At 60.3% G+C, this 19,898-nt stretch overlaps 1 protein-coding gene across 4 annotated transcripts in view; it reads right to left on the reverse strand.

The window, feature by feature from the left end:
• Window positions 1-17,765, reverse strand: part of RTEL1 (regulator of telomere elongation helicase 1) — a 28,301-nt gene extending 10,536 nt beyond the window's left edge. For all 4 annotated transcript variants that reach the window (XM_082429421.1, XM_082429420.1, XM_082429419.1 and 1 more), the window contains exons 1-14: window positions 17,639-17,765; window positions 16,625-16,885; window positions 15,507-15,702; window positions 15,139-15,232; window positions 14,515-14,596; window positions 14,253-14,313; window positions 11,032-11,107; window positions 10,502-10,586; window positions 10,139-10,204; window positions 9,337-9,490; window positions 3,791-3,829; window positions 3,639-3,717; window positions 2,656-2,753; window positions 2,088-2,143 (exon numbers count right to left, since the gene is read on the reverse strand). In XM_082429421.1, coding sequence (XP_082285547.1) covers window positions 2,088-2,143; window positions 2,656-2,753; window positions 3,639-3,717; window positions 3,791-3,829; window positions 9,337-9,490; window positions 10,139-10,204; window positions 10,502-10,586; window positions 11,032-11,107; window positions 14,253-14,313; window positions 14,515-14,596; window positions 15,139-15,232; window positions 15,507-15,702; window positions 16,625-16,726 — 1,188 coding nt within the window. In that variant the 5' untranslated portion in view covers window positions 16,727-16,885; window positions 17,639-17,765. The remainder of the gene's footprint in view (window positions 1-2,087; window positions 2,144-2,655; window positions 2,754-3,638; window positions 3,718-3,790; window positions 3,830-9,336; window positions 9,491-10,138; window positions 10,205-10,501; window positions 10,587-11,031; window positions 11,108-14,252; window positions 14,314-14,514; window positions 14,597-15,138; window positions 15,233-15,506; window positions 15,703-16,624; window positions 16,886-17,638) is intronic.
• Between the last annotated feature and the right edge of the window lie 2,133 nt (window positions 17,766-19,898).

Consider the following 19,898-nt stretch of genomic DNA (forward strand, 5'->3'; position numbering starts at 1 on the left):
ATCCCGGAGCGGAGGCCACACCGCCTGGTGAGGCCCCTCTGGGGCCATGGCTTCGTCTGCAAAGCCCTGCGTTGTGGCCCCAGAGCGGCCCTCACACCTCAAGGGATAGCCAGGAGTGTCAGACAGCGGTGTGGCTGCCCTGTGTCCCAGTGCCAGACACAGGCGGGCGGCGGGGGAGGAGGTGGCAGCCACGGGTGCAGCTGTAGCCCTGGGGGCGCCCGCTGCAGCCTCCCTCCCCGGCCGGCCGGGGCTCTGCTGCCTGCCCACAGCCAGCTCTGCACTCCTCCCTGGGGGCTCCGTCCCATCTGTGAGGCGGGGATGGGGCTGGAAGGGCAGCCGGGGTCACGGAGAAGAAGGAACATTCTAGCGTGGCATCCTGCAGGCCCGGGCTCTGTCCCCCTCCTCTCATCACTTCCTGCCGGGGCAGCGAGCGTCCCAGGCCTCTGCCCCCCGGGCGGTGACCCACCGTTACTGCTGGGTCTTCAGGGAGTCCCGAGCCCCAGCTGCGGCCCCCCGGCCCTGCCCTGGAGGCCCTGCCCCTGCCAGGCTGGCCCTCCCTCCGTGGCGCCCTCTGCCCGTCCTCCCGCCCTCCTCACACGTCCCTGCAGCTGAACAGGCCAGCAGGCCGGGGCGCCCTCGCTTCCAGGCCTGCACGGCCCCCTCCCCCACCCCCGACGCCCGTTTATGGAGCGGGTTCCTCCCTGCTCCATACTCTCTGGAACCCAAGCACCACTAACCCCATTGGTTTGGAATTTCCCTTGGCAGCTGCTCTAAGTAGCCCCTGGCGGGTGACTCAGCTTCCCCTGCTGCCCAAGCTGCCTACGGGCCACGCTCACTCACCAGCCTGTCACATCCCCTCCAGCTGGAGGGAGTGTGGGCTGGCAGGTGCTCATCCCACACCCACCGTGTTGAGCACCTGTGGGTGCGGCCAGGGGCCCCGCGGATGGCGCCCTGCACAGGCCGACCGCAGGCCCGGCGGGCAGCGTGGAAGGGGTCGTGTAGCCGTGGAAGCACCGCGAGGGGTGGGGAGAGACAAGGAGGGGGCGACAGAGTGACGCGCTGCCGGGCAGGTCACCCAGGGCCTCGAGCCCGCTGAACCCTGCCCGCAGCCAGGCGCGCCCCACCGTGACGCTGCGCAGCACGGGCAGCCATGCCCATGCCACACGGGGCCTCGGGTGCCCCGGTTTCCCCAAGGACCAGCGGCCATGGAGGGGCCTCTGAAGAAAGGCCCAGCGAGGCGCAGGAGGGGCTGGACCGCCTGGAACCATCACACCGGCCCTCAGCGGCCAGCTGGGCAGCACACAGCGAAAGGAAGGCGGGCCCTGGCCTGTCCACTTGAGCTGAGGAAGCGGCTCAGCTGGGCCCGAGGGGGACAGCTGGACACACGGGACGGCACGTTAGGGGCAGGAAGTCGTCACGTCCAGAGGCCCTGAGGCGTGTGACAGCCCCCCTGGTCGCCTGGCCTGGGGAAGGTGGGGTCTGCGTGTGGCAGAGGAGGGGCTCTGTGAGCCCTGGAGGCTGCCCCTCTCCCCAAGCGGATCCCAAAGCCCAGACTGAGGCCGGCCTGGCCCGGAGGACGTGCAGACCACCCAGTGACTCCAAACAGCAGCCCCAGGCCCCACCTAATGGGTGTGGGCGGGACACGCTCACCCTCGTCTCAACGCCCTCTGGGCGAGGCTGGCCCGGCAACGCGACGGGGGCTGGGGGACAGAGTCCACGCCCCCCGCGCCGGCACGGGCTCCTGCATTAACTTTCCCCTGCAAAGCTGTGTCAGCAAGAAACTGGGGAAAAGGCGGCAGCTGGCTGGGCAGGAGCCGCTGGGCCTGTCTGAAAACTGGAGGGACCTACCAGACTCTCACCCTAAGCGGCCCCGCTCCCCGCTCCCCGCCTGGCCCCGCCCTCAAGGCCTGCGGCAGGTGCTCAGGGCGAGAGGAAACCAGCCCTGCGGTGCTGACTCGAAGCGTGTGCTGGGGGCGCCTTGTCCTTCCCCAAGTCTAGAATCCACAGCAGCTCTGCAGAGCGAGGCCCCGCCAACTTCCATCAGGAAAGGAGAGGAGACATCCCGTCCTCGCGGCAGCGGTCCCTACCTGGATGACGTCTGCCAGCTTCTGCAGCCCCGCCGTGCTGGTGAACAGCCCCGCACCTGCGGGGGCAGCGGGTGCTGACCGTCCACTGGGCTCTCCAGCCCCCGTGTCGGCTGAGGGGCGTGCCCTCAGAGGGCAGCTCACCCTGTCTTCCCAGTGGGTCTCCCGTGGGTCAGTGGGACAAGAAGAGAGGCTCTGCAGCCAGGTAAGGCTGGGGCTGCCCAGAGCCCAGGAGCATGGCAAGGCTGGGCGCCCCCGGTGAGACCAGAGGGCTCCGTGGCACAGCCTCTGGGAAGCAGTCCCATGGAAACCCTCTGGGCAGAAACAGAGCGCAGGAGATTTGGGGGAGAGGATGGTGGGGCCCACAGCTCACTGACCCACCCAGGCCCCTCACTGCTCTTTCTTAAAAGGGGCTAAGCAGGGAAGACCGCTCTTTATAGGACACACGCCACCAAACATGCTAAGATCTCAACATCCGAATCAGAAAGGCAGCTCCATGGGCCAAGTTCCCGTCAGGCTGCGCCCTTGAGTAAGGCGTCAGCCACAGGGCGCAAGGCGGCCGGGGACTCACGTCCTGCCAGGTGTTGGATGATCTGGTCCAGGGAGTCAAGGATGCAGCCCTTGGTGTGAAACGTTATCTGGGCTTCGGCAAACAGCTCGAAGATGTAGCTACGAGGAAAGAGGCAGCTCAGGCCTGGCAGGAGATTAGGCTGCACTTTGGGAACCTAACAGCCAAAAGCATTTTAAGTTTCCTTCACCCAAAAGCAAGCTCTGAGCCTCCGGGGAGGCCCAAACCTGGAGGTGAAAGGCCTCTCCCCTCAGGAGCCCCGGTGGGGAGGACAGCGGCCTGCATGAGACCGGCATACCCAGAAACAGGCCTGGGCTCGGGGCTCGGGCCCCGCAGGGAGGCCGGGAGGTAGTCATCAGGGCCCCCCTGAAGTGGTGGCTCTGGGCAGGGCACCAAAAGGGCAGTTCCGGAGAGTCGGTCGGGGGGGGACGGTGCGCAGTGGAAGCTGCAGAGGAAGCCCTGCGGGTGTGGGAGCCAAGGAGGCGCCAGGGCCATTTGGGAAGCAACCAGGCCCTGCGAGGGCCTGAGCAGAGCGGAGCAGATGGGGCTCAGGGACAAGGCAGGCGGCCCAGCACTCCAGAACATTCCAGAACATTCCTTGCCTCGACAGACCTGGGCCTGGGTCCCAGCGCAGCTGGCAGTGGTGCACCGAGGAGGGTGATACCTGCCCCAGGCCACCATCCCACGGGGAACAAACCCCACGACTCGGAGGCCTGTGGGACGTTCAGAACGTTCCAGGCGACTTTTCGTCCTAACAGAAGGTGGCACGGAGGCAGGAGCCTCGTTCTAAAAGGCAACTGCAGTGCAGACAGAGGGGTGAACCAGAGGAGAGGGTGGCGGTGCCGACACTCTCAATGACCAAACCCTCCTGGGCCTCCAAGATGGAAGAAGACTCTCTGGATTGTGACCCAGTGACATTCTAGGCCACGTGGGGTGGAATGCTGCAGGGACAGAGCCCGGCACACCCGCCCTGCTAGGTCCCTCACCTCCCAGGCTTGGTGACACCGCCGTCACCTCCAGGCAGCTCCACGGCGTCAATGGCCCCCTCCAGGCGAAGCAGGATCGCTGTGGGGTTAGGGGCTCTCAGGGCGGGGCTGTGGGGGGCAGTCCACGGCAGGCGGGAGGGGGGCGCACTTACTCTTCAGCTTCGCGAGGTCCTCCAGCTCCAAGTTCAGCCCTGGGCAAGGGAAAGCACAAATGCACATGTCTGCATCCTTCTAATTCCACCACCCCGTCCTAAGGAACCAGGATGCTGGTGTGGAGGACAAGACACTGACAGAAGAGGCTCTGAAATCCACACGGCTGGAACTTGACCTGGAAGCAGCAGCCTGAGCTGAGGGGGGCAGTCACCTTCAGAGACCCTGTGGACACGCACATGAACGTGGTTCTGAGCTGCGTTTTCCTGATGACCAATGGGCTCCTTTTTACATGTGCATATTGGCCATCTGTGTATCTTTCAAGAAGTGTCTATTTATATCTTTTGCCCATTTTTCAGTTGGGTTGGGTTGTCTTTTTGTTGAGTTGTTAAAGGTTTCCTCCCTATTCTAGATACCAATCCCTTATCAGATATGTTATTTGCAAAAAATTCTTCCTGTTCTGTGGGATGTCTCTGCTTTCTTGATGGTGTCCTCTGACGCACAAAAGTTTTTGATTTTGTTAAGTCCTGTTTATCTATTTTTTTCTCTGGGTGCTTGTGCTGTTGGTGTTACTTCTAAGAAGCCTCTGCCTAACACAGGGTCATGGAGATTGATACCTGGCTGAATAACCCCACTCCTTAGGTGTGGGCTGTGCAGAGTGACCTCCGTCCAAAGAGAACAGTGTGGAAAGGAGGAGAACGAGTAACTTGGAGCCCCTGACAAAGCCGACCTCAGCTGGCAATCAAGGTCCTAAGTCACGCAGAGTTGACTGCAGGGACCTGGATGCAGTACAATGAGGCGGGCCCTGTGCATCTGAGCCCTTCCTCCCCAAATCCCACACTCCCGTACGTCCAGGGGAGAAACGTCACACAAATCCAAACCCCAATGAAGGGGCATTCTACACAACGTCAGAGCAATCCTCCTCCAAACCACCAAGGGAGGTCTGAGAAACTGTCATGGACAAAAGCAGCTAAGGAGGGCTTCCCTGGTGGCGCAGTGGTTAAGAATCTGCCTTCTGGGGGCTTCCCTGGTGGCGCAGTGGTTGAGAATCTGCCTGCCAATGCAGGGGACACGGGTTCGAGCCCTGGTCTGGGAAGATCCCACGTGCCGCGGAGCAGCTGGGCCCGTGAGCCACAATTACTGAGCCTGTGCGTCTGGAACCTGTGCTCCGCAACTAGAGAGGCCGCGATAGTGAGAGGCCTGCGCACCACGATGAAGAGTGGCCCCCGCTTGCCACAACCAGAGAAAGCCCTTGCACAGAAATGAAGACCCAACACAGCCATAAATAAAAAAACAAATGCTTAAAAAAAAAAAAAAAGCTGCTTTCAAAAAACAGCCATAAGAGAAACTTTAAAAAAGAAAAAAAAAAAAAAAAAGAATCCGCCTTCTGGGACTTCCCTGGTGGTGCAGTGGTTAAGAATCCGCCTGCCAATGCAGGGGGCATGGGTTCGAGCCCTGGTCCGGGAAGATCCCACATGCCGCGGAGCAACTAAGCCCGTGCGCCACAACTACTGAGCCTGCACTCTAGAGCCCACGAGCCACTACTACTGAGCCCACGTGCCACAACTACTGAAGCCCGTGCGCCTAGAGCCCGTGCTCCACAACAAGAGAAGCCACTGCAATGAGAAGCCCGCGCACCACAACGAAGAGTAGCCCCCGCTTGCGGCAACTAGAGAAAGCCCGCGTGCAACAGAGGCCCAACACAGCCAAAAAATAAATAAATAAAATAAACAATTAAAATCAACATAAACGGCAAAAAATGGAGTATGAAATGAAATATAAACATAACAAATGAGCTTAAAATGAATAATATGACCACAGTGAAGCAGAAAGAAACAACCCAAGGAACCTCTGAAAGAGCGTTTTCATTCTGTGGTCACAGACCAACGACAAAAAGGACGTGAACAAACATTAAACCTAGTGAGTAGATGTTCATTTATCGTGGGTGGGCTGGCAATTCTCAAACAACTGTCTGTGGGTTCTAGGATCAAACAAGTAAGTACGATACTGAGAAAAAATGGAAGCTCGTTTTCTCACAAAAGGCGTTACGAACATGGAGAGGGAGGAAAGAAGAAGGAACCGCGTGGTTCTGGACTAAAACTGGGGCGGGCGAGAGCGTGAATTCACAATCCTACGCACACGGGCGTGGGGGTGAGCACGTGGGCCCACATGCTGACGCGGAGGCGGAGGGTAGTACAAGACCTCACACGGAAGATGGGAGGATGAGAAGACTCATCATTCTGCAAACATTATGGAAATCATTAACTCAGGGACGACTCATTAATGGATGCCACAAATGACTTAAGAATCACAAATGGAAAAGCAGTGACTTCACAGCAGAAACACCCAGCAGCCATCACGTAACCAGACTGAAGTTAATGTCACCAATGTCACCTGCGAGACGACGCAAGTCCGCGGTATTCCCACCAAAATTCAAAACCTGACTCCAACCATGAGAACACAGCAGACAAATCCAAATTGTAGGACAGTCGACGAAATAACTAGCCTTTCTCTTCACAGGCCCGGAGACCACGGCACCGGGCAGAGGGGTGGCTGTGTTTTGGGCCTTACCGAGGACAGCTGGGAAAATTCTAATGCTGCTGCCGATTAGACGAGAGTGCAGTACAGATGCTGGTTTTATGATCAGATTGTCAAAGAGAATGTCCTTGTTCTCAGGAAACACACGCTAAGACACGGAGTAAAGGCGCCAGGCCGGCAACCGCCCTGAAGGAGGCAGAGAAAGAGGGAACCTGTCCACTCAGTGGGGGGCTGGTCAAATGGGGCAGAGCATCGGCCACGGGGTCTGGGGAAGGCATGCAGCAGCTGTAGCACGTTAGCTGCGAGCTGGTGAGAAAACAGAAGATGACGGTGTCAGGACAGGACATAAGACATGAAACAACAACACGAGCCAGGTTTTCTAAAACTCAGAAATGAAGCAACAGAACTCAGACACAACTAGGAGAAAAAAACACTTGAGAAATAAAGATTAAATTAGAAGAACACAAAAGTAGATACATGCCACATCATCTTAAAAGAAACAGATGGTGAAAGGGGGGAATTTTTATAAGTCAAAGAAAAATAGAGACAAAAGGATTTGAGAGAGTGACAGGTTCTGAACTCAGGTGGAAGAGACACGACATGATCCCTGGAGCAGAAACCGAAGCCAAGGCTGGGCCCTGAGCGCTGCCGTGTGGGACAACATCCCCCCCAGGTAAGAGGAGACTTGGAACTACAGGCTGAAAGAGCTCATCGTACATCGATCCGGAAAATCAACACTGAGACAAACTGCAGCAAAATTACCGGGCTTTAAAAAGAAAAAAAAGTCCTAGAACAACATCCAACTTTAAAAGTAAAAGACAATTTTAAAACAGCAAGGTTTATGATGCATGTGACTGCCAATCAGAAAATCCATTCCTAGATACGCCCCTGGAGAAATGCTGACCTATTTAGTCAGGCACATGCATTCGGGGTCGAAAGCAGCTGACTCAGAAATTCCCATCGCAGGTAAAGACGGTGAAGCCAGGACCGTGCATCCACGAGGACACCTAAGCAGCAGAGCACAGCGGGCCAAGGGACCCGGCCCGAGACCCGTCCAGGACGGCTGCAGAGTCAACCTATTTTCGTGGTGCTGCTACTGCCGCTACTGCTATTCCTACTGATACACGATTTGCCTTTTTCCTTCTTTCTCTCACAAATATACAGTGTAGTTTCCCAGAGGCTGATACTGGTCCCCACACATGTCCGTGTTCTAATCCCTGGAACCCACGAATAGGTCAGCTCTGCGGCCAACGGGACCTGCAGATGCAGCGGAGTTGAGGACCCGGAGGTGGGGCGATAAACCTGGGTTCTCCGGGGTGGCCCTAAATGGAACAGCAGGTCCTTACAGAAGCAGAGGAGACCGAAGAAGCAGAGGTCGGAGACGCGGGGTCACAAGCCAAACAACGTGGCGCCTCTAGAAGCTGTAAAAGACCAGGAAACGGATCCCCCTCTGCAGACTCCAGAAGGAAGAGCACTGCTGGCCCATCCTGGGCTTCTGGGCCCCATGAGATAATACATTTGTGTTGCTTTAAGTTAAGTCTGGAAATTTCTTTTAGCAGCACTAGGAAATGAATACAGCCATGATGTGTAGTATCACATCAGCCCAAAGCAGGAACAGTTACGACATCCAATTACCTTGTATTAAGCCAGATATTAAAGAGATTTGCAAAACTGAAATAATGCCACTCTTCTAATTTTTAAAATATAGTTATTTTTCCAAAAAAGTGTTATTTATGTTAACATGTCATGGATTGAATTGTGTCCTCCAGAAAGCTATGTTCAAATCCTAAACCCTGACACCTGTGAATGTGACCTTATTTGCAGATATGGTCAGTCAGGATGAGGTCCTAGAGGACTGGGCTGGGCCCTCCTCCAGTGACAGGCGTCCCTATGAGAGAGGACACCGTGTGAAGACGGAGCGAGGCGTCTACAAGCCCAGGTCGGCCAGCAGCTGCAGAGCTGGGACAGGGAGGCCTGGAGCACATGCCCCGGGAACTCACAGGAGGAGCCGCCCCGGCTGACACCCAACACGTGGACGTCTGGCCCCAGAACTGAAAGGATAAACCTCTGTTGCTGAAGGCTCCCAGCCTGTGGTACTTTGTTAACGCAGCCCTAGGAAACTGACACGCAACTGTCCGTTATTTACTTTTTTAGTTTTTACTTCTAATACACTAATTATCCATAGATGTAACTCACATAAACAAAGCTCAGTAAGTTTCAAGATCGTAAAGTTTAAAACATAAAGGGTCCTGAAGCCAACATGTTTGAGAACTTCTGTGCTAAACACACAAAGCCGTTTACAAACCCTCTCTCCCCCCACACAACCTGTGAGCGCGTCAAAGGAGGCCTGGAGACCCTGGCAGAGGGGGCGGAAGCAGGCGGCCTGGCGGCAGCAGGGGCCTCCACACCCTCTGGAGTCTGTCCACGTGTGTGACCGTAAAGGGACCGGGAAGCTGAGGCTGTTCACGCCCCGCCCCACACTCGCGTGAAGGACACGGCGGGACGTGGATGACGTCCACAGGGCAGGGCACAAATGGTACGAACCTGCAGCAACTCGACGGTAGAAACGCTTGCTACAAAGTGGTCTGGGTGAGCAAAAGGTGGGTTCCTAACACTAACAAAGGCCATGCAGAATGTCTGGACAAACTAACTGCGCCCACCAAAGATTTCTACACACACTGCAATCACTGCTGCAAAAGGAAAATGCGGGACATGACTCTCTGAGCGTCGCTCCTGTGGACGATGCCTGCAGGTCATTACAAAATGTTGTTGCAGCTGACACCCTTGGTTTTCACTTCTATGCAGTAGAGGCAAGTTCACACCCCCGGGGAAACAGTGAAAAGGACTTGAGAAAGTGCTGACTGGTTGGGCGGTACCCACCCCCCCAGCCCCATCTGTGAGGCCAAGAAGACTCTTACAGAGGCTGGTGCTGCCCCTGAGGATGACTTGAAAGAAGGGCCCTGGGCGGACGGGCCCCTCGTCTGGTCTGTGGTCCCTGCCCGGAGCGCACCTGAGCCGGCGGCGTCCGCGCTGAACTCAGGGTGGAGCTCGGCCTGCTGCGCCACCTTGGTCTGCTCCTGCAGCACCTGGTCTATCACGTCCAGTCCCGAAGCCACGTCGTGGGGCGTCAGGTCGAAGGACGCGGCCTCCTCACACATCTTCTCCTGTGAGCCCGAGCACACCCGTCACGGCGCTCCACGAGGCAGAGGTGCGGGGGGCAGAGGGAGGGGAAGCAAGAGCCCCCCAAGCCCCACCTTGTGTTCTCAAGGCCGGGTCTCAAACTGGTCCAGAGACGGATGTCTGGCCCAGACAGTGTTTGAAAACAATTTTACTTGAGCTGTCTACATTTTATAGTTAGAAAATTTCCTGTTAAACTCTAGCTTCTAGCTTCTCTCCAAAGCCGAATCTGGCCCATGGGCGCACCGTCCCCATGGCAACAACTGCCTGGAACCCAGCGGGGCTGAGGATGCCAGGCTCCCCAGGTGGCCTTCCTCCAGTGCTCTGGCCAAGGCCCAGCACTCCTGGAGACGTGGTCCTTGGGCCCCGACAGAGGCCACAGGGCAGGGGTGGCAGGGCGAGCAGGCAGCAGGGAGGCAGCCGCCGGGGACAAGAGGGAAGAGAAGGAAGGGGATGGCAGGAAGGGCCTGGGGCTCTTGCGTGCAAATGGCAGGCACAGGCCAGCAGCCCACCCTGCCCAGTTTTGCTTGGTCCTGATAGTGGGACGCGGGGGTCTGGACAGAAAGGTCCAGCTGTTGTGCGCAGGAAAGTGGGCAGGAGGAAGGGGGTGTTGGGAAGGCCACCCAGACACTCACCACGTTGTGAGCTTCGTCAAAGACCACGACCGTCCCCTTCAGGTCGATGCCATGTGCACAGCGGCTCTACAGCAAGAGAGGAGGACGCCAGGCTGGGGCTGATGCTCCCAGGCGGCCTCGCGGGGTCCAGCTGGAGAGAGGGACATGGACCCCGGCCGCGCGGGGTCCCCTCACTCCTACCAGGCCACACACTCCCAGAGCTCAGAACGAGTCACAGCCCCGGGCTGGTGAGGGGCTGGTCCCTCGGCGCCAGCCTGCGGCTCAAAGCGAAGGTCTGATCCCAGCACGGCTCTGCCAGCCCCTCCCGAGCCTGGGACACGCCCTGCCATCAAGCACCGTCAGCTACGCAGGCCGAGGCCTTACCTTGGTGTCCAACAGGTAGTTGTAGGGCATGAAAATGATGTCGGCCTGCTGCTTCAGGTTCCGAGACAGGTAGTAGGGGCACAGCCTGGAGGGGGAGGAGGTGCTGGGGCACGGCGCAGGCTGGGCAGGTTCCCCGGGGCGCGCGCGAGCTGGGGCCTGGGGCAGCGGGAGGGCTTGCTGGCCACCCCTCACACCATCAGTTTTCAATCGTGTGAGTGGGTCACCCATTTAAAAATCCACAAAAACAAAAAGACCAAGCCTGATGCTGGACGGGTGGATGAGATGGTGAGAAGCAGGACAGTCAGGCAGGCGCCACCAAGACTGGAGCCCTGGAGCTACGAGGTCACAGACAGCGTCGGAGAGGAGGGGCAGTATGGGGGGGGACGAGCTGGGCGCCCCAAGAACAAAGGCCCACCGGGCGGGGGCAGGGGGCTGGGGGCTACGAAGGAGCGTCTCACTTCTTCCATTACTGCAGGAAAGAAACGTACCCGCCTCTGCACGTCGAGGAGGCCCAGCCCTGGGGGGGTTACCTGTGCCTGGTCCCACTCCTGACCAGGTCCTCGATGTCCAGGATGGGGCTGGCCAGCTCCTGCTCCAGGCTCTTCTCTGGGGACACGGGCGGGAGTAAACACAGGCTCTCTGGTCCACTGAGTCCCAGGACCACGGGAGGCACCCGGGATGGAATGGCTCCTGGCAACAGGCAGCTCCTGGGGAGGGCGCCAAGCCTAAAGCGAGTCCCAAGGGAGCCCTGCTCTGTGCCTTGGGCGGCTGCAGGCCTGAGGCTGAACACCAAGAGGAGACCCCGGGGTGGGGTGGGGGCCGGCCCTCAGCCTGTCACCGCCAGACGCTCTCCAGGCCGGGCGGCTCCCATGAGCCCCGGGGCACCTGCCCTGCAATCAGGCTTCAGTCTGGCAGCAAGTCCCTTCCTCTCTCGCTTCACCTCCCGCACAAGAACAAGCCCATAGTCTCCCTCTGAAGGAAGCCAGGCTCCACACGGCCAGCAGCAGGAACACTGAGCTGTCACTGCCTGTGCTGCCCAGGCAGGGGTGCAGAGCCGGGGCCGGGCGGGCGGGAGGCGCAGAGCCCACCTGAGGCCCCGCAGCCCCGGGGCCCCTTCCTCAGGATGCAGCCCCGACAGGCCCCACTCCCTGCTGGCTGTGTGTCCCTGGGCAGGACGGGCCTCAAGCAGGGACACGGGCCCCCCAGCTGGGCACGCAGGAATCGGCCAGGGAAGCGCTATAACCCAGTGACGCCCAGGCCTGTCCCAGCGGATGGGAGCAAAGGTCTCCTCTGATAAGCACCCAGAGTCTCAGGGCAGCCCCATGTGGACACAGGTCCCTGGCTCCCAGCTCCACGGGGGCAGGTACCAGACCCAGCCCTTAACTGCACAGACCAGAACACAGACGCCCTCAGCAGTGACCGCCCCCAGGGTGCCCCCCCCAAGACAGCAGGCAGGGGATGGAAGAGCCATCCACTCAGCAGCACCATAGCAACAGACCAGCCAATCGGCACACTCCGCAGCAGGCCAGCCCCAGAGCTCAGAAACCTACCTGGGGCGAGGGGGGCTGGGGAGGGGGGGCGAGGAAGAGAGGGCAGTCAAGAGGAGACAGTGGAGAGGAGGGCGAGGGGCCCGGCCGGGCCGCACTGCTTGCTCCCCGCGGGCCGCGGCCAGGCAGGGCTCCCGCTCTGCACGCCTCTCAGACCCCTCCTGGGGTCTCTGCCCACTCCTCTCCCGCTCCGAGGCCTGGGCACCTGCTGGAGACACCCCACTGCATCCCATGGGTCAGCTGGCAAAGGAGGCTGAGACGGCCAGGGTGCGCCGGTTTACGGGGAGTGGACGCCCTCGATGAGCAGGCAGAGAGAGCACAGCAGAGCAGGGGCAGGGACTGGGGAGGGGACAGAGGCCGGAGCCAGCAGGCCGGCTGGGGCAGCCCCTGCTCTGCCACGCAGGGCCTGGGGCAGCGGGGGGGGCCTGCAGCCAGGGGCCCCGCACGCAGCAGCTCCAAGGGTGCCTCCACCGTGGACGGGAAGCTCCCCCCAGCTCCCACCCCTCCCCTGGCCTCCTGGCCCCTCCCGCCTCAAGAACTCTCCAGGTGAGGTGAGGGGTGCTGTAGGTGAGGGGCAGGACCCTGCAGGTGAGGGCTGGTCCAGCAGAGAGGGCAAGCTGGCCACTCCAAGCTGCTGTGGAAAGGTGGCTGGAGCGGTTCACACCCAAACGGCTCTGGCCTGTGGCCAACAGGACACCTGGAACCCCCTTTGCCAGGGACAAGGACGGGGAAGGCAGCCACAGTGCAGCAAAGGGGGGACGGCTCTGTCGAGCATCACGGGCCTGACGCCAGGGCCCGTGGGAAGGCAGGACTGAGGGCAGAGGGCCGAGTAGCGGGGGACGAGGACAAGAGACCAGCCTTCAGGTGACCCGACACCCACAGGCCTGATGCTGACGGGGCAGCAGAGCTGGCGGCCAGCAGTCTCCAGCCCAGGGCCATGACAGCTGCCACAGGCCATCCTCAGCCTTACACTTCACTGCTGTCCTGAGGGTCCTTGGTGCCACCAGACCAAGGGACACCGCCAAGGGGAAGGCGGTGAGGAACGAGCCTGGGACCCTGGGTCCTTGCTCTAGAGGCCAAGCCGTGCAGCCCTACCCACAGCCGGCCCGCCAGAGCCCAAGCCGGCATCAGGCAACCCCCCTCCATTTCTCCAAGGGCGCTGGGACTCCCAGTTCAGGCCTCTGGGACTGTACTGCTGTCCTGACCCGCTGCCTAGCACAGGCCTGGCCCACTGGGGTCACCAACCTGAGTAGACGGTGGCCTGTGGGTCACCAATGTGAACACTCCAGGGCCCGGCTCACCGCAGGGTCTGAGTCCCAACCCTGAGGCAGGAAACAGAGAGAACCCTGACCCCACAGAAGCGTGACCCCCCCCCCCAAGGCCACACAGCCCTGTCTGGAAAGGCCACACCACAGAGAAGCCTCTCTGCCATCACCTGTGGCTCTAGAAGTCCTGACAGACACAAAGGACAGCCACAGGCGGAAAAGCAGGAATCTGGAGGCAAGGGCACCAGTGCCGCCCCACTCTGGGCCCCAAGAAAGTCAGTGACAGGAGACAAAGGGACCCCCCCCTTCACAGGGCCCTGGGCACCTGCGGTCACACCACCACGCCGCACCTGGGCCGGCCGTTGTCACGAACACTGTGCTTTCCACTCTCATCCGTTTCTGGATGAGGCTGGAGGAGTCACTAGGAGGACCCCAGGGGCTCAGGGCACGTCACACCCACACAGTGACAGGATGCACCACAGAACCAGCAACGGGAAAAACATGTGGAGGAGCTTCCAGAACCCCCTCCCTGGCTGACTCCCCCAGAATGAGCCGAGACCACGAGTGAAATGCTCTCCAGAGACCCAGCGCCCAGGGGGCACTGGGGGCCGCTCACGTGGGCACCCCTGCCTGGCAGGCGCCCAATTTCCAGCCTTCCAGGAGGGAGCACGTACTCTGCACAAACCACGCTGTTTGCACAGTTCAGGCCCTTGCTCGGCCCCACCGCGTGAGCTCCTCTGCACGCACGCCAATGCTGATCAGGAGACAGGGCTCAGGCACCTCAACAGCCCAGAGCGGGAAGCAACCAGGCTGGAGCGCTGAGGGGCAGGAGCCAGCAGCCCAGGAGGCCACTGAGCCCAGCCCCCAGAGGCGCCCAGACTCCACTCCCCCTGCAGCGCGCCCTCCGTGGGCAGGAGACACCACCCCAAGCCCTCTCACCTTCCACGTTGTTGTAGAAGTGACAGGAGCGACTTGCCACCTTCTTGCGGCACAAGTGGACCTGGGTGAGGACGAGGTCTGGGCTCGTGTGACGGCCGAGCGCTGCCCCAGCCCCAGCCAGGCACCCCCTGCCAGCTCCACCCGCGCCAGCTCTTTACCCCTCTGTCCCCCAGGGGCACAGCTGGGGGCTCTAAAGCCCGGGCAGCACCCACGCAGCAGCAGCAGACCCACCAAGGCCAGGGTGGGCGCCCCAGGAGCCCACCTGCATGTGGTTACTCTCCTGCTTCTTCACCTCAGGATGGATACACAGCTGCTCCCGGGAGCCCAGCACACACACTCGGGGCCTGGTGGAGAAGACGGTTGGGGGGCCCAAGGATCAGAGCGGGGGGCCCCAGTGCTGTCCAGCGGCAGGAGCCACGTGGGCTGCACCGGGAGCCCAGGGAAGCTTGGCTCACACGCCCGCCCGGGCAGCCAGAGGGAGTGGCTGGGGCGGAAATCCACCCCGGGCTCGAGAGGGGCTTTCACCGCGGCACGGACCGCTCTCAGTCAGCATCCAGGGCGAGCAAGGAGGCGAGGCCGAGAGACTGGGGCAGGCCTTGGGGAGACCTTGCCACCTGCATGCTCCGTCTCGGGGGAGGCCGGCGGGGAGGGGACACCAACTCCCCTGCGGCAGTGCTGGGGGCTCCGACACGGGGCAGGGCCTCCCCCCGCGCAGCTGCCCCGACCCACGCCCACAGCTGACACCCCAATGGCTGCGAGGAGCTCAGGGCGTGAGCCTGAGGTCAGGGCGGCAGCCCCACAGCCAGAGCACAGCGCGCGCCCAGGGTGGCGTCCAGGTAGAACACCCCTGTGACCCCGAGGCAGGGGTGGACGCCGCCTGACCCACCGGTAGGAGGTGTTCCGGAGCTCCCTGATGGCCTGAGTGAGCTGCGAGTGGGTCCTGGAGGCGTAAATGATCTTTGGGACGTCCGCGTAGCACGCTGCCCGGCACAAGGGAACAGGACAGGTCACGGCCCACGTGTGCAGTTAACCCGAGGCACTCAGCTAACTCGGCCCGGGGACAGCTAAGCATCGGATGCCCGATACTCGCTACAGGAAGGAGTGCGGTGGGTCTCTGCAGGGTCCTCACTTGGCCAGAAGGCTCTGACCCTAGGTTTACAGCCAGGACGGCGAGAAGTGACGTGGCAGCTACAACCCCCCTTCCTTCCCCGCCTCCCCGCCCGGGGCCAGGAGAGGGGCAAAAAGGGGCATCACCTGGGACATCTCCTTCCGGGACAGCGTTCCCCCAGGACGCCAAGGCGCGGTCAAGGAAGAGCTCCCCTGACGCCCTCTCGGCAATCCTGCGGGCAGAGACAGAGTCTCGGAGGTGCTCCCGCCAGGCCAGCGTGCTGCAGAGGAGACACAGGGTCTTCCCCGTGCCCGTGGGGCTCTCCAGAACGCCGTTCACTTTCTAAATGGGGTGGGGAACAGGGTCACGGGGAAGCAGGAGCAGGCTCCGCAGGCCACACAGCCCACCTGAGGCAGGTGGCTGAGTGACAGAGCGTCCCCCCGCTCTGCCCCCACTCAGCGGGGGACGTAAAATGCCGCAGGACCTCTCCACTCTCAAACCAAGAGCTGTAGATCAAACCAGGTCTCGTTAGCAAACAATTTACAGAGCATTACCCAAAATTCCACGGTATTTTCCAGTCTAATACAAACAGGAAGATGACTAATTAGGTGTCAAGCCCCAGAATAGGAGTTTGATTCTGTATCCAAGCAGTTACACTACCTGAACGGAATCTGACGGCCTACACAGCTGTCAACCAGTAGCCTGAGTGGAAACCTGGGCAGACACAGGCATGTCTGCAAAGCTGCCGCAGGAATGGGAACATGGGCCCAGCTACAGAGGCAGCCCTCAAGGGCTGGGAGCTTGGGCAGGGTACAAGAGGGCATGCCCAGCAACCCAGCAGAAAGCAAGCTGCACCCTCTGAGGTTTAACGACCTCCCCTAACGAGGGCTGGCGCCACCTGCCCCTCTGTGCGAAATACCTCCTCCAGCCCCTCAGCCGGCTGCTGCTCGTCGCTGGGCCTCAGCTGACATTCCACCTGCGCAGAGAGGCCCCCAAGGCGCTCTTAAGCCTATCACCTTATGTCTTTCCTTTCCAGCACTCCTCACCAGCTAGAATTACCCTTTTTGTTTATTTGTTTAGCATCTCTCCTACCCCACCTAAAACATGAATCCTATTTATGGTCAATTCCCACGTCCAGAAGGGTAGCTTCACCGGTAGGACCTGGCCGGAGTAAACAGGACGGTGCACGTACATTAGGTCTTGCTGAGGCTCTACCCACTCTGACCCATCCCCCGGGGACAAGCCCCTCAGTCTGCAGCCTCACCTTCTGCAGACACTCCAAGACCTTGCTCATGTACTCCTCTTGGCATTTGTACGGCTGGAAAGGGAAGTCCACTGTCACCCCATTCAGGGTTATCTTGGGCATGCTGGCCTACTCTCGGTCTCGGGCGGACACAGAGGTTGGCTGAAACGCAGGCTGTGTGGGTCTGCGAGACAAACCCCCCTCTGAACATCTCAGGGTCTCAGCCGCTCCAGGTAAGTTATGCCAGCCTGTGCCGCTGGGACACGTTCTCCACGGGAGCCCCTACGGCAGAGACGGGAATGACAAGACTGTTTTTAGCGACCCTTTCCCGAGCGCCAGGCCACTTCACCAGTCCCCTCAGGCAGTGCCTCCGCAGACAGGTCCGAAGGCGAGCCTGTGACATCCTGTCACAAGGAGCTCGGAGAGGTGTCGGCCCTGCCTTGTTCTCCCGCCCCAGGCAGCTCCACCGTGCTCCGGGAGAGGCGACAGAAGAGGGGCCAGATGCAGCTCCACGTGCTCCACCCGCAATAACACTGCATTGACCTCCGCCAGAGCTTGAAGGGCCACAGTTCCCAGCGGAGCCCCCCCCAGCCTGGGCCGGTCGGGACCCCCCGCCCCTGCGGCTCCCAACCCTCCGCTCCACGGGCCAGCCCCATCCCTCCCAGGTGGGCAGCGAAAGAGCACGTGTGCTGCTCTGACCTGGGACGCGAATCCGTACGGCGCCCAGCAAACCACTCAGCCTCCCGAGGCCTGGTCTCGCCTGGACACTCGGACTAACAGCCCCGCGCTCCTAAACCCCGCCGGGCCGCCCTTCCCGCGGGCCCGGCCCCTCCACGAGCGCGGAGCCGGGCACTACGCGCCCCACAATGCAGCGCGCCAAAATCGCCTGCGCGCGGCCCGAGGGCTGCGCGGGGCCTGCCGGGAGTTGCAGTTGCGGAAGCCGCCGCTTGGGCACAGGTTCCAGTGCCAAGGTCTCCGCGGGGAGCCTTCCACGACCGGAATCCCCAGGACTTTGCCCCAGTCCGTCAGACTCACCACCACCGCGTCCTCAGCCGGCAGCCGGTCCGACCTTGCGGGCTGAGGCGCGCAGTCATCCCTGAACGCGCTGCACTTCCGCCCCCAATTCCGGTCCGTTGCGCAGTGCTTCGGCCGGAAACTGGTCCCCTCCCTCGGGGTCCGCGCTCTGCTGGCGCGCAGCGTTCCACGTCCCACCCGCCCCGTCCGTTGACCCTGAGCCCGGTGACCGGCACCTCCTCGCCCGCGGGCACGAACCTGGGGTCCCGCCGTCTCCTCCCTCCCCACCAGGTCTCCATTCCACTTCCCGCCTGGGCCAGGCCCCCTCGGACAACTGCCCGGACAACAGCACAAGCCTTCTGACAGGTTTCCTGTGGTTTTCCCCCTTTTCTCGAAAGACCCAGAGGTCTTTTTAAGACTTGAGTCTGAGCTGATCACTCTCCTTAAATTTCGCAAATGGCTGCCCCTTGCCCGTGACTCGGCTCCTGAGAGCCCCACCAGCTCCTCTCCTTACTGTCCTCTGGGTCCAGCCGCTTTTCCGGTCAATGTCCCCCACTGGTCAGGGCGGGACCTCTGAATCCCCAGCACCCAGCACCAGCTGGCAGTCAACAGGGAGGTTCCAGGGGTCTTCACAGCTCTGTGTGGTCAGAAGTGTTTGTCTATGGACGTCCCTGGTGGCGCAGTGGTTGAGACTCTGCAATCCCAATGCAGGGGGCCTGGGTTCGATCCCTGATCCAGGGAACTAGAACCCACATGCATGCTGCAACTAAGAGTTCACGTTCCACAACTAAGGAGCCCATGAGCCGCAACTAAGGAGCCCGCCTGCCGCAACTAAGACCCAGCGCAACGAAATAAATAAATATTTTTTAAAAAAAGAAGAAGTGTTTGTCTAGGTGGCCCCAGCATGCCCCAAAGAGCACCAGGAAGAAATTGACGCTGAAGTGACAGCCCACAGTCGCTGGCAAGGCTGATTTTAGAGGGTCTCGTGGGCTGTTTAATGTCCAGATGTTTTCCCGCTGATGGCACCTCAATGCCACATGAGTGTCTAGGCTGATGTGTGTGAGATCATGTTTGGGGAAGCCCCTGGCACACACTGGCATCCACCCACACCCACTTGTTCCAGTGAGGGGACAGTAGAGTGTCTATCTCAGCCGGGAGCTTGGAGAAGAGGAGACCCGGCCACACACTTGCTGAATGCTCACTAGGCACACATTTCAGTACTACCATCCATGCAGGCATTAACACGGTTGTCCTTCCAACGACCCCTGAGATAAGTGCTTTTATGATCCACTCCTTACAGGTGAGGAAAGGAAGCACAGGCTGGGGTGGTTAGTAGATTTCCCGAAGACGGCAGCAAGTCCCAGAGCCAGGAGTCGTCCCACTCTTCACCTCCACGCCCCCCATCTTCTGAGAGTAATGGCATTTCCCCCACAAAAGTCCAAGGAAGGGAAGTCCAGGACCCAGAGACTTGGCAAACTCCTGGGCCAGAAATGGAGCTGAGGACCCTGGTCACACATTGTGCATAGGGACTGCCTGCCCAGGCTCCTATTAATTATAACACGTAAATGCTGTGGTACTGAGTCCTGAGAGGTGAGCAGAAGGGGAAAAGAAGGCTGGCCATAGCAAGCCCCCTCAGCAGGCACGGGGATCTCGATCAAGTCAACGAACTTGCACTGAGCGTCTGCTCTGGCAGGCTTTGTGGGACTCCCACGGTGGACCAGACCCCGTGTGGACCACAGGACTGATGTTAACCAGTCACATGCTTGCTGTGTGTGCACACAGAGGTCCTGAGCCCTCCTCATCTCTCTCGGTGTTCCCGAGGTTTCCCAGAGATCTAGTTCTGACTCTAGGACTTCATTGCTTGTGGAGTCAGCACTTCTCTTGGCCTCGGTGGCTCCGTCCCTAAAATGGGAATGACGCTCCATCTGCCTGACTTCCCATCCCCATCACCAAAGAGGTGACATGGTCACTGCGGGAACAGCTCTGCCTTTGGGGGTATCAACCAAAACCCTGAGTCTGGCGGGGGGAGGGGCAGGACGCCACCGACTCACCAAGTGTGCGACTCTCTCCTACACCACCTGGGGACTGACACCATTGTCTCATCTCACACCCGAGAAATAGAGGCCCAGAGAGGTCAGAAACTCGCCCTCAGTCACACAGCAAGTAGATGTCAGGGCTGGGATTGGCTCCAGTCTCTGTCTCGCTCCAAAGCCTTTGTTCTAGGCCTCTTCACATCAATTTACCCTCTTCTCTGCCTCAGGAGCTGCTCTCGGATGCCCCT

The sequence above is a fragment of the Balaenoptera physalus genome (assembly GCF_965194825.1).
Source record: "Balaenoptera physalus genome assembly, chromosome: 16".
Lineage (NCBI taxonomy): Eukaryota > Metazoa > Chordata > Mammalia > Artiodactyla > Balaenopteridae > Balaenoptera > Balaenoptera physalus.